The sequence below is a fragment of the Littorina saxatilis genome, unplaced genomic scaffold (genome assembly GCF_037325665.1).
Source record: "Littorina saxatilis isolate snail1 unplaced genomic scaffold, US_GU_Lsax_2.0 scaffold_1277, whole genome shotgun sequence".
In the NCBI taxonomy this organism is placed as follows: Eukaryota; Metazoa; Mollusca; class Gastropoda; order Littorinimorpha; family Littorinidae; genus Littorina; species Littorina saxatilis.
This window is the reverse complement of record NW_027126729.1, coordinates 2105-16293: the sequence shown is the minus strand read 5'-3', so window position 1 is coordinate 16293 and position 14189 is coordinate 2105. Positions and strand designations below refer to the sequence as shown.

Sequence of the window (14189 nt, the reverse complement as noted above, 5' to 3'; positions counted from 1 at the left end):
TGACCTTGATATTTGACAAGGGAGAACCAAACTCGCATCATATTTGGATATCATCAAAACATAGAAGTATGGGAAGTTTAAACGCTTTCGCTACAAAGCATTTTGAGAAAATTCCAAATTATTCCCTTTTTGACCCGAAGACAACCCCACCGTGACCTTGACATTTGACAAAGGTCACCCATATTTATATCATGTGTGTAGGCTATCAAACTCTGGAAATTTGTGAAGTTTCAAAGATGTAGCCCCAAAAACATAAAAAAACAATGATACATTTTTTTCTCCTCATTAAGACAGACCTGCTATGACCTTGCTATTTCACAAGAGTAAACCAAATTGAGCATCAGGATTGGATATTATCTCAACAAAGAAGTGTGTGACGTTTAAAAGCTGTTGCTTTAAAACTTTTCGAGAAAATACCAATTTATCACTTTCTGATCCAATACGACCCCGCCGTGACCTTGAAATGTGACGAAGGTCAACTACTCTCTCACCATGTCTGGAGGTCATACAATCATACAAGTATGTGAAGTTTCAAAGCTTTGACTTCAACAATATCTGAGAAAACCTCAAATTAAAGAACTTTTGTATGGAGCACATACCGTTTGTGACTGTGATAGCAATAAATGAATTCATGTTGCTAACATACACATTTTATGCGCTTTTACCTTGATTATATTTAATCTACACCCCAATACTCATATGCGAGCTCAGTAGAAATGAAAGTTCTAGAAAAAAAATGGAAAAAATCAGGTTTATGTCCTTACATGCCACAAGAGACACTCGTCAAGCCTCAACTTAACGGCCAAATAACACAGCCGTTGTGAAAGTTTTTCCCTTTTCTCCTTTAGAAACTATATGCTGAATGCAACTCAAAACACCAGTCATTTTACTTTGGGTGTACTTTGATTTTGCCATCCAGAGTTTAGGTTGCCATCCACGTGTGGATGATTGCCTTATGGTGATTTAGGCAACCAAACCTGTGGAAACGGGGGTACACACACACACTCACTCACACACACACACACACACACACACACACACACAGGCCATCATCATTGTCATCAAAGTCTATGCATTGGCGTTGATAGAGTCGACATTGGCGGCAGCAGTACCACCACTACCGCTATTAGATCTTCCATTGACGAGAAGCAGGATGCCAGCAACAAGCTCAACAGCAACGACAACAACAGCCAGGATGAAAGAATACTGCAACGTTGGGTCGTCGTAAGGGAAGGTGTCAAACGTGTCGTCAAACTTGACCCCAAACACGACCACGGCCACCAGCCAGCACACACCTGTATATAGGGATGATAGTGGAGGCTCAGTACAGACGAGATATTAGACGGATTCAGGAAATAACCCTGTTGGGTTTGTATTGGTTCTGACAGAGTTTTCTCTCTTGGAAACATTGAAGATAGTTTTCCGACGCTACATTATTGGCCAGTCATTTTCATAACGTGTCGGCTACTACGTGTGGACCTATACAAACCAGACAGAGTTATTTCCGAACATCGTCTATTGCTGTGCACATTGTTGTCATAATGATGCCAAGTTTTGATATCAGCCTTCCGGCCCCCCCCCCCCCCCCCCTCGGAAAAGAAAGTTTAATTTGTTTTTAAAGAAACCAATTCAGAGTTTGTTACACACGATTGATAGTAACGAATGTATACATACATCTTTGTAATCTTCTTTTAGCTTCGATAGACCTGAATGTAAAACGTTTAAAAAAACCGGATGCTACAATGTAAACTGAAAGACGAAACACACTTAAATCACCCAAATAGATTGTAGGGACGTTAAAACCAACATTCCATCAGTCAATAAATGACTGCTGTGAACTAATTGCTGTCCCATTCTGGACTCTTGGATTGCATTTTAACTTGGTAGCTTTACAACTTTTTAAGAATCTAGCTTGCACAGTAAGCCGGAAAATGGACTTTATAATCATGTTATTAGACAAATGAATATAACTCCGCTTGAACATTTGTGGGAGAGTTGCGCCCCTTACAACAATGAGGCATAGCAGTGCGCAACTGATTAGTATTGTGGCATTGAATAGTGGGAATGCATATTTTCGAAACGATAAGCAAGCAGATATTGCACAAAATAAAAATAGGAGCTGATTCTTTAACTGTGAGGCCAAGAATGTTCGGCTCACCTAATCAGTCGCATGGTTTAACCTCAGTGATTTAAGGGACACAACTCCTCTGCTGCTCTACAAAGTCCGTCAAAGTTATCACCAGAAAAAGTTGATTAAAGGCAAAAGGTGTGACATGGAATAATAGGCCGTGAAAAGTAAATATTCGCCGTAATGGCTTGAGATTTACTGGCCGATGTGAATGCGTGATATATTGTGTAAAAAATGCCATCTCACACGGCAGAAATTAATATGTACAGCGCTTAGAGAACGTCAAGCGCTATCTATAAATCTCCCATATAAATAAATAAATAAATAAAAAAGGGAAAACGTTCTGTTGCGCTGTACTATTTCAGGTCTGGCCAGGTTTTTGCAGGGCATAAGGTCATTCCTCTACTTGGCCTCATTACATGTAACAGTTCGGCCAGATCTGAGATGTTTATTAAAATCGTTTACACAGTAAGGACTGTGCCTTTAAATGAAACATACATTTACTGTTCTCTTTATCTTTGTCCCAATCCGAAAATGTATATGTATGTATGGGGCGATTTATATAGCGCTTGACGTTCTCTAAGCGCTTTACATATTAATTTCTGCCGTGTGAGATGGCATTTTTTACTCAATATATCACGCATTCACATCGGCCAGTAAATCTCAAACCAATTAAGGCGAATATTTACTTTTCACGGCCTATTATTCCAAGTCACACGGGTATTTGGTGGACATTTGTATCAATGCCTATACAATTTTGCCAGGAAAGACCCTTTTGTCAATCGTGGGATCTTTAACGTGCACACCCCAATGTAGTGTACACGAAGGGACCTCGGATTTTCGTCTCATCCGAAAGACTAGCACTTGAACCCACCACCTAGGTTAGGAAAGGGGGGGAGAAAATAATTTATTCGTGAGTTCCTGTGAGGCCACGATAGTCACTGTAAATTAATTGGTTTCTCTAAAGAAAGGTAAAAAGGTTAAGGTGTTCCCATAATCATATTTGATCGTAGGGGAGCGAGATGTTAGAAATTTCAACTTTTCTATGGCCAGCTGTATGAGGGCATTTACTAACTCCTCTCCCTCTCTGCCTTAGCCTTAATAGGATAAGCTACCCCTTTCCAACTGGGTTAACTGGAGAACGCTCTGAACAATCGGGTACCTGTATTCGCACCACGTGGGGGACGAATCCACGACCTCTAGCATGAGAGGCAACCGCTCTAACCACTTTGCTGCTCCGTCTCTCTCTCTCTCTCTAGTGGTACTTACTGCCAAAGATGCAGTTGATGCCATTCCAGAAGCCGAGGTCAGCATTGCCTTTGCAGGGAGCCACGTACACCAACAGTAAAATAAGGATGTACCCAAGGTTCACACTGATGAAACCTAACGTGGCGAAAGTCTGGAAGGCCACGTACCAGTCTGAAAAAACAAACAATTTAGTTTACTTCTTGTCCATTTAAAATGTAGGGGGAAAAAAACACGGTCAAAAATGTACACAAAATTCATACTGATGAAACCTAATCTGAAAAAGGCCTGGGAAACCACGAACCTGTCTGCGTGGGGAAAGAAGAACATCAGTTCAGAATAACATGGGTATGTCATGATATACACATAAACTATAGAAAACCAGCAATTTGACACGAATGTTTACCCCCTTTTTTTGTCTCTCAAAAACACATTGGACGTTAACACAAGCCTGAAAAAGCTATGTACACATACATTAAGCCTAACACTGAGAGAGCATTCGAAGCTGCATGTCAACCAAACAAGAGAACAAACACATAAAGACGTACGGCCCGGGACATTAGCAGGATCTAGATGTGGTGGCACTTTTCAGCACGTGTACGGGAACGTGTACGGGTAACGTCATTAAATCTAGTTTTTACGTCACGCGTTTGCCAAGATCTGCAGTCTTGGTGGGAGCAAAACAACGTATGATTTGGAACATTGGAGAAAAAAGTGGGTCACGGATGATGCAATTTCCACACGTACGCGTACATGTCTTTGCTACACGTTTTATCATCTAGAACACTGTATTGCAAAGCAATCATTACTGGAAAAACAGCTCTTTTTGTCATGGTACCCCTCAAAGTTGACACAAAGACCTTTCCTTTTCGACTGCTAATGCGATCGACACCTGCATGAGTAGAAATGGCATAACTCAAGAAATACCCAATATTGTGAAATAAAGCAACCTGATCTGGCTTGATTTGACTTTCCCTGCTTGACAAGTTGTGCCTATTTCAAATTTTCCTCGATTTTGTAATTGGTATCTTATGTTTTTAGGCCCTAAGTGATCCACACTTAATCGACGTACTTGCCAAAGCCGTCGCGAGCCGCGTCACGCAGGAGCTCCGCCTCGAGATCTCTGGCCTGAAGAAGGCGATCGAGGCCAAAGATCAGCAGATCGAAGACCTGAAAGAGCAGCTCGACGGCTTTGAGCAGTACACAAGACGGAACAGCTTGAGAATTGGGCCGGTGCCAGAAAGCATTGGAGAAAACACTGACGAAATAGTAAAGCAACTCGCAAAGGCTGTTGGTGTGGATCTCTGCGACGGCGATATAGATAGGTCCAAACACCCATTGTAGTTTCTTTGATAGGTCTCACAGGGTAGGCCGCAAGCCAACCGGTGGCGAACAATACACACGATCCATTATCGTGAAGATGGCAACTCACCGGAAAAAAGAGCAACTCATGCGATCGAGGAAAAACCTGAAGAATGCCGATGTCACCAAACTGTTCACGAACCTGGAATGGCCGGCCCTAAAGAGAGGAGACTCAGCGGGACCCCAGCGACACCCCAACATATTCGTCAATGAGGACCTGACGAAGACAAGGGCTGGTATCGCCGGTAGGGCCAGGAAGCTCAAGCTCAAGCGAGAGGGCAGACTTGAAGACACCTGGACTCGCGATGGCATGATCTTTGTTAAGAAAAGAGGCAGTGTCACCAAGCTCACCACCATGCGTGAACTGGAAGTATTTTGCAACTGACATATTTTCTGTCTCCACACCTGTGTGTTTTGGATACCTGTGCAAACTGACTCCAACCTGAGATAACACCGAACGTCATAACCTAAAAGTACCCATCGCCGCCTGTGTGTGTGTGTGTGTGTGTGTGTGTGTGTGTGTGTGTGTGTGTGTGTGTGTGTGTGCGTATGTGTGTGTGTGTGTGTGTGTGGGTGTATGTGTGTGTGTGTGTCTGTGTGTGTGTCTGTGTGTTTATGTGTAGTACAGAGTATGTTTGTGAATGAACCTGCTATTGCTGAGAAAACGCCAAAACTGATCAATTGCACAGTCTCTCGTAGACACGGATTTCGTTTACTTCTTCAAGACAACTCAATTAAGGTGATCTTTATGTAGTAATCGTCTTATGTGACTGTATGGCAATCCAAGGCGAGCTATAGTGATGGTAATGAACTGAAAACCTACGTATGCCTGTATTACAGTGTATTACAGTGTCTGACCATCGCAGTGACGATTTATGAGACAATAATAAGTTCATGTGCCAACGCAAGACGAAAAAACAATGCTGCGAACGAACACTATAATAGAACATTGACTGTGCAGCGCAAAGCCAAGCCCAGCGCTGTGTTTTGTCGAGTGTTGACCCGCGGACAGAGAAGCCTGTCCTCAGTTCATGTTTCCTGTAACCGTTGCATTGCTTAATTGACACTGGTTTAATTATTGTCGAACATGGTGATGTTGGCCGATGTCTCCCTAGGCTGTGCACTTCACTGTTATCTGTTATCTGGCGTCCTGATATATTTTCTTCCCGCGTGTGTGTATGTGTGTCTGTCTGTCTGTCTGTTTGTCTGTGTGTGTGTGTGTGTGTGGGGGGGGTGTTATAAATGAAACCAGCGTAATGCGTCGAGTGTTTTGCTGTGTGCGAGCATTATTTTGACACTTGCATGCTTGAATATTTTTCTGATCTTTGTTCCACGACTCTGCTGCCTTACCTTGAAGACGTGTGTGTGTGTGTGTGTGTGTGTGTGTGTGTGTGTGTGTGTGTGTGTGTGTGTGTGTGTGTGTGTGTGTGTGTGTGTGTGTGTGTGCATGTGTGTGTGTGTGTTTTCGGTAGGTGTACTTGTGTGGATGTATAAGTGTATTGATGGGTCACGACCAAACTACGCGACATCGACTTACATGTAAAACTGCTCCGTGTGCTGGATGTTTGAAACGTTATTTCTTAGAAAGTGTTGTTCCTGTTGTTGCTTCAAATGACTAAAAACATTTCCTCGTCATTTGTTTCATGTTGTATACACTCAGGACCATTTCATCTCCGTTCATTTTGTCAACTTTTTTCTGACAGCCGCGTCAGCGATTTTGACAGGACCATGTTAAAATTGTGTCATGTTCATTCATTTTGTTTTCCTAAATTGTATAAAAACGTTTATGACCTCTTTGTTTACCCGCTTTTCGCTATAGCTTTCCCCTGTTTTTCGCTCCTTAACCACTGTTATTCCCTTTTAGAGAGAGAGACCCGTTCACTGATGCTTGTCCCATGCCTGGCTACTGATGCCCAGCCCTGGTTCTTCTTCTTCAAAGAAGTTGTAACCTAAATTTTGAATGCCTTTAGACATCGTTAATTTCAGATCCAGGGTTGGTTGTTTTTACGCAATATCGGCCAGGTGCTCGCAAAAATTGTTTTTTCTTGATCTTGACACCGTCCTGGTATATATGTTTTTAGTTTTTCACGGACAAAATGGTTTTCGAACAGCTCTCTTCATCTTTTTCCATGCACATTTCTTGTGTGTGTACTACGAGAAAAATATTGAATGTTTTAACTCCACACCCTTAAACCCCATACCCGACTCAAAATCGCAACCTTCCTATTTTAGTCAACCAATTGGAAGTAAGCGTTACGGGCATATGCTTTGGAACATTATATTCGTGCATAGTTTTGTGACACATGTTTTTGTCATTTTGCTGATGGTTTTATTGTCAGGAGATGTCCACCCAAACCCAGGCCCGCCTGGTAGAGAGCATGTTAAAGATACCTCTATTTTGCATATAAATGTACGTAGTTTGCGAAACAAGATTGATATTTTACAATGTGAAGTTAAAGAGCACGATATTGTGACTTTGTCAGAAACTTGGTTGTGTGACTCGATATCAAACGACAGTTTATGCCTCAAAGGATTTCATCCCCCAGTGCGTCTTGATAGGCCAGATGGATATGGAGGGGTAGCTGTTTATGTGAAAAACGATTTTATTTGCAAACCAAGGCCTGATTTGTTAATTCCAGGCCTTGAAGCAGTCTGGGTAGAAACTAAATTATTGCAAGAAACTGTGCTGGTTGGTTCATTTTACCGACCACCAGACTCTCGGATTGATTATTGGCACTTGGTTGACGAATCTGTAAAGCAAGTAATGAGAACACCACATAAATTTCTAATTCTTGGAGACTTTAACGAAGATTTTTTGAATAATCCATCTCCCCACTTTCTTAATTTAATACAAAAAAACAATCTGCACCAGCTCGTTACTGAACCCACACGTATTACAGAAACTAAATCCTCATGCATCGATCTGATCCTGACCACGAGTATAAACTTAATCAGTGAAGTTGTAGTGTTACCCCCCATTTGTAGTGACCATTCTGTGCCATGTGTAAAATTAACGTCACAGAGACTAAAAAAAGGTCAGTTCAAAAGGACTATATATAATTATGCCAAGTTAGATGTTGATACATTTTTGTTTGAATTGAACAAAATTGATCTTTTGAACACAGTTTTAAATGCGTCCATTGACGAAGCTGCTGCCTTGTTTTCTGAACATTTATTCCGTGTTGCAAAAACATGTATGCCTGTTAAGATAATAACAGTACGTGAAGATGATGCCCCATGGATGACTGAACATATTTTACAATTACGAAACGCAAAAAATTGTATACATCAAGTTGCTAAGCGCTTAAATACACCTGAGCAGTGGGCATTATTCCGCCTGACTAGAAATCAGTATACAGATGAAATTCGTAAAAGAAAAAGAGATTATTTTCTAGAACTTGATGAGAGGATAAATTGTAAACAGAACTTCGGAAGCAAAAATTGGTGGCAACTTGTTAATTCCTTCTTGAAGAAAAAAGGTGTTGCATGTAACGAAATTCCACCGCTAGAAGATAATGGAAAAATTATTGATAACATTTGTGAAAAAACGATTTTGTTTAATAATTATTTTGAAAGCCAGTCTAAAGTTGAAAATCCAGACGATCCCCTGCCCGAGGCAAATTGGTGTAATACATCTTTATCGACTTTTGAATTAACAGAAGCTGAAGTTGTCCAAGTGTTAAGGAATTTAAATTTATCCAAGGCCGTGGGCCCTGACGGAATACATAATAAATTGCTTGTAGATGGATTACCTGTTATCGTTCCACCGCTTACAGTTCTCTTTAACAGATCCTTGTCTGAGGGTGTTTTTCCAGTTGTCTGGAAAACTGCTCACATTACGCCCATTTTTAAGAAAGGCGATAGGAGTGCTTGTTCCAACTACCGTCCAATCTCTTTGCTGAGTTGTATTGGGAAGGTGCTTGAAAAATGTATACAAATCCGTGTGTTTGGTTATTTGAAAAATTATGATTTTATTACACACTGCCAATCTGGTTTTATTGCTGGTGATTCGACTGTTTATCAACTATTGAGTATATATGATGATTTTTGTGTTGCACTTGATAAAAACATTATGTCACAGGCAATATTTTTTGATGTATCCAAAGCTTTTGATAAAGTCTGTCATCGCGGTCTGCTCCACAAGCTTGAGGCGATAGGTATAAGAGGTCCCTTGCTTGTTTGGTTTGAACATTACTTGAGCGATCGCAGACAAGCAGTAGTATTGAAAGGAACCAAATCAAGTTATGCTACCCCTTCTGCTGGTGTCCCTCAGGGTTCTGTCTTAGGACCTCTTTTATTTCTCATTTATATTAACGATATTGGTGTTGGTCTTGAATCAGTGTTGAAACTCTTTGCAGACGATACGAGTATGTACTTAAGTTTAGATAACGATGATGTACGAGCAGAGATTTTGAATTCTGATTTGGATAAAATTCGCACATGGGCTTCTAAATGGAAAGTCACTTTTAATTGTCAAAAGACAGAATTGTTGGACATTTGTAGGCAACAAAATGTTTTACTTCCACCATTGTATTTCGAAGATGCACACTTAGTTGATGTTGAAAATCACAAGCACCTTGGCGTCATTCTACAAGGTAATTGTAAATGGGATTCCCACATAAAAAGTCTAATTGCTAAATGTAGAAAGTCAATTGCGTGTTTTGGTTTATTCAAGCATCGTTTAAACAGGAAATCACTTGAAGTTATATATAAATCCTTTATATTACCATTGTTTGATTATGCGGACGTTATCTGGGATAACTGTACACAGTGTTTGGCAGACGAGTTGGAGACATTGCATCTCGATGCAATCCGAATCATTGTAGGTGCAGTACGTGGCACAAGCCACCAAAAACTGTATAACGAATCGGGTTTTGTGCCCCTGAAAGAAAGGCGACGTCGTCATAAACTTTTGCTGTATTATAAAATTGTAAATCGTTTAACCCCAGAATATTTATATTCCAAACTGCCGGTCCTGGTTTCCGATGTAAATCCTTACCACAGACGACGCCCTCTTGAACGTAAGTTTCCATTGTGCAGAAGTGAGTTATATAAATCTTCATTTTTTCCTTCAACGACAGCTTTGTGGAATAATCTTCCAGAAAATATACAACAAACGCAGTCAGTTGGTGAATTTAAAAGGTATTTGACCGATGGAGATGTTGTTGTTCCACCGTATTATTATCTAGGCAACCGCCAGGGACAGGTACTTCACAGCAGGTTGAGATTAAACATGAGCGATTTGCAACAAGACTTAGTTAACCGACACCTCTCTGATAATTTAGAATGTACGTGTGGAGCATGCCCGGAAGATTCTGAACATTTCTTATTACACTGTCCAAAATTTAAAGAACATAGAACCATTTTATTCAATAGTCTGCCAACACACGTTCTGGACTGCAAAACACTCTTGTTTGGAAATACTGATTTAACTATATCTTTGAACACGAAAATATTCTCTGTTGTACAAGACTATGTTATGTTAACTAATCGCTTCGGCTGATATTATATTAACTGTGCAATTGATGTAGCCAGGCATTCTCTCCCTCCCTCTCTCTCTCTCCCTCTCCCTCTCTCTCTCTCTCTCTCTCTCTCTCTCTCTCTCTCTCTCTCTCCTCTCTCTCCACCTTATTTGTATAAAATATAATTAAAGATTATCAAGATAAGTGTTGAAGCTATCACTTGTTCGCCATGTTTTGCTATCTGAATGTGTATTGATTATAAGTTCAAGAACGTGTCCATAAGCAATCTGCTTGTTAACGTTCTCAATGTTGTTATTGTTTGAAACGTGTGTATGTGAATTTGAATAAACACGCTTAAACCAAAACAACGTATGATTTGGAACATTGGAGAAAAAAGTGGGTCACGGATGATGCAATTTCCACACGTACGCGTACATGTCTTTGCTACACGTTTTATCATCTAGAACACTGTATTGCAAAGCAATCATTACTGGAAAAACAGCTCTTTTTGTCATGGTACCCCTCAAAGTTGACACAAAGACCTTTCCTTTTCGACTGCTAATGCGATCGACACCTGCATGAGTAGAAATGGCATAACTCAAGAAATACCCAATATTGTGAAATAAAGCAACCTGATCTGGCTTGATTTGACTTTCCCTGCTTGACAAGTTGTGCCTATTTCAAATTTTCCTCGATTTTGTAATTGGTATCTTATGTTTTTGTCAGGTAGATTTGTGGGATACCCTTATTTAGGCGGGGGTCACGTGCCCCCTGTAAAAATAAATCGTTGATCCAATAAGAGTGTAGCCAAGTTCAGTACCTTTAATTGCATAGACAGTTTTAATGAAATAACACGGTAATGAATGCTTTAGTTGGGGTACGAAAATAGGTGCAACAACTTTTTGCACAGTATTTTTTTTTCGATTTTTCTTTAGGGCGATACAAGTGACCCTCTTTAAATCAACGTCTTCCGATATTCAACATCTATGGCATCACCATGTATGTAGGTGGATGATATAAAGAGCTCAGGACTGCTACACTACATTCAGTAAAAAAAAAAAAAAAAAAAAAAAAAAAAAAATTCACACAAATAAAAAGCCATCAACAAGCAGACCTTTACAAATCTGAGAAAATCGGGTCGTAAACAGAAGGGAGTCTTAAAGTGGAAATACATTTACAATGGTCATTAACAGAAAGTCCTTAAAAAAGGTCTTAAAATAGAGAAAGCCGTAAAATAGGGGGTCTCACAAAGGGGGTACAATGTACAACACGTTCCTTAGGTGGATGATATGAAGAGCTCCGGAGTGCTACACTACATTCAGTAAAAAAAATTTAAAAAAAATAAAAAAAATATATATTTTACGGAAAATCTATAAAAAGGTCTTCCAATAGAGGAAGACTTACATTTATGGGGTCTCAAAAAAGGGGATGTCACAATACAACACAATCCTTACTCAGAAGCCAACCATGAATGGCAACAAATACATCAGGCAGTGGAGAACGGTTGTCAGCGATCTTCCAGACGCCATAGCCGACGAAGTAGTCGCTGTTGGCTTCGGGGAAGACTCGCCCCCAGCTGGCGGTACAGTAGCCATACCATCCCAGGTAGAGAGAGGCGGTGAGCAGGATGAGAGCTGCCTTGGTCAGCCCGTTGACCGCCTTGTAGGACTCGGTGATGTAAAGACCCATGGTTGCTGTGGTGGTAGTGGTGGTGGTGGGGGTGGCTGGAGTATGTTTTCAATCTGCGTATACGAAAGAGGTTGTGAATATTTAAAGGCACAGGTTTTTTTTTTAGGGGTGGTTTTTTTTCACCGTGTTTAATAGTTCGGCTCACATTGTCAGATCTGGTTAGACATGCATTCACATGTGATGCTTGTGAGTAAGGATTCAATCTGGGTATGCCAAAGAAAGTGGCGAATAGTTAAGAGTACAGGTGGGTTTTTTTCCTGCGTAAATAGTGCGGCTCATCGTCTCAGATCTGGTCAGACTTTTACATGGGATGCGGTTGAGTAAGGATCCAATCTGGGTATGCCAAAGAAAGTGGCGAATAGTTAAAGGTACAGTATTCCCCCCCCCCCCCGTGTAAATTCCGCTCGATGTCTCAGATCGAGTCAGATTTGTACATGGGTTGCTGGTGAGTAAGGATTTTATCTAGGTTTGCCAAAGAAAGTGACGAATAGTTAAAAGTACAGTTTTTCCCCCGTGTAAATAGTTCGCCTCGATGTCTCAGATCTGGTCAGACTTTAACATGGCATGCTGGTGAGCAAGGATTTTATCTGGGTTTGCCAAAGAAAGTGGCGAATAGTTAAAAGTACAGTTTTTCCCCCGTGTAAATAGTTCGGCCCACCGTCTCATATCTGGCCAGACGTTCACATCGGATGCGGATGAGTAAGGTTTACATCTGGGTACACGACAGAGGTGGTGAACAGTTCAAGGAACGCACGTACCTTGACGTGTTATCAGTTCGGCTCACCCTCTCAGATCTAGCCAGGCCTGTAAATCGGCTAAGGCCATACCTCCACTTGCAAACATACCAGTATTTGTGTGAGTGAATTGAATTCTTGAAAGGCCACTGATAGATTTTACGAAATGAATTCATCCAAAACTCCCAATACAGTGCACAGAAAGCTACCAGGCTGGTTTTTATATTTAGTCAAGTTTTGACTAAATATTTTAACATCGAGGGGGAATCGAAACGAGGGTCGTGGTGTATGTGCGTGTGTGTGTGTGTGCGTGTGTGCGTGTGTGCGTGTGTGCGTGTGTGTGTGTGTGTGTGTAGAGCAATTCAGACTAAACTACTGGACCGATCTTTATGAAATTTGACATGAGAGTTCCTGGGTATGAAATCCCCATACGTTTTTTCATTTTTTTGATAAATGTCTTTGATGACGTCATATCCGGCTTTTCGTGAAAGTTGAGGCGGCACTGTCACGCCCTCATTTTTCAACCAAATTGGTTGGAATTTTGGTCAAGTAATCTTCGACAAAGCCCGGGGTTCGGTATTGCATTTCAGCTTGGTGGCTTAAAAATTAATTAATGACTTTGGTCATTAAAAATCGGAAAATTGTAAAAAAAAATAAAAATTTATAAAACGATCCAAATATACGTTTATCTTATTCTCCATCATTTGCTGATTCCAAAAACATATAAATATGTTATATTCGGATTAAAAACAAGCTCTGAAAATTAAATATATAAAAATTATTATCAAAATTAAATTGTCCAAATCAATTTAAAAACACTTTCATCTTATTCCTTCTTGGTTCCTGATTCCAAAAACATATAGATATGATATGTTTGGATTAAAAACACGCTCAGAAAGTTAAAACAAAGAGAGGTACAGAAAAGCGTGCTATCCTTCTTAGCGCAACTACTACCCCGCTCTTCTTGTCAATTTCACTGCCTTTGCCATGAGCGGTGGACTGACGATGCTACGAGCATACGGTCTTGCTGAAAAATGGCAGCTACTTGACTAAATATTGTATTTTCGCCTTACGCGACTTGTTACATTTAGTCAAGTTATGACTAAATGTGTTAACATCGAGGGGGGAATCGAGACGAGGGTCGTGGTGTATGTGTGTGTGCGTGCGTGTAGAGCGATTCAGACCAAACTACTGGACCGATCTTTATGAAATTTGACACGAAAGTTCCTGGGTATGATATCCCCATACGTTTTTTTCCTTTTTTTGATAAATGTCTTTGATGACGTCATATCCGGCTTTTCGTGAAAGTTGAGGCGGCACTGTCACGCCCTCATTTTTCAACCAAATTGGTTGAAATTTTGGTCAAGTATTGTTCGACGAAGCCCGGACTTCGGTATTGCATTTCAGCGTGGTGGCTTAAAAATTAATTAATGACTTTGGTCATTAAAAATCGGAAAATTGTAAAAAAAATTAAAAATTTATCAAACGATCCAAATTTACGTTCATCTTATTCTCCATCATTTGCTGATTCCAAAAACATATACATATGTTATATTTGGATTAAAAACA

General features: G+C 40.4%; 1 protein-coding gene across 1 annotated transcript; it reads right to left on the bottom strand.

Annotated features, from left to right (window-relative positions):
- Window positions 1-892: 892 nt before the first annotated feature.
- On the bottom strand, window positions 893-11959 carry LOC138955234 (uncharacterized). Its single transcript, XM_070326882.1, has 3 exons — window positions 11652-11959; window positions 3398-3547; window positions 893-1295 (listed from the first exon to the last, which is right to left on the bottom strand). Exons 1-3 carry the CDS (start codon window positions 11884-11886, stop codon window positions 1069-1071), a joined length of 612 nt encoding a protein of 203 aa, XP_070182983.1. The 5' UTR covers window positions 11887-11959; the 3' UTR covers window positions 893-1068.
- Window positions 11960-14189: the final 2230 nt, after the last annotated feature.

Excerpts from the sequence above, each read along its gene's own strand:
- LOC138955234 (XM_070326882.1), bottom strand. The coding sequence starts at position 11,886 with ATGGGTCTTTACATCACCGAGTCCTACAAGGCGGTCAACGGGCTGACC. Across the intron at positions 3,548-11,651 it reads CATTCATGGTTGGCTTCTGA|ACTGGTACGTGGCCTTCCAG; the intron begins GTAAGGATTGTG and ends TTGTTTTTTCAG. Across the intron at positions 1,296-3,397 it reads CATCAACTGCATCTTTGGCA|GTGTGTGCTGGCTGGTGGCC; the intron begins GTAAGTACCACT and ends CCCTATATACAG.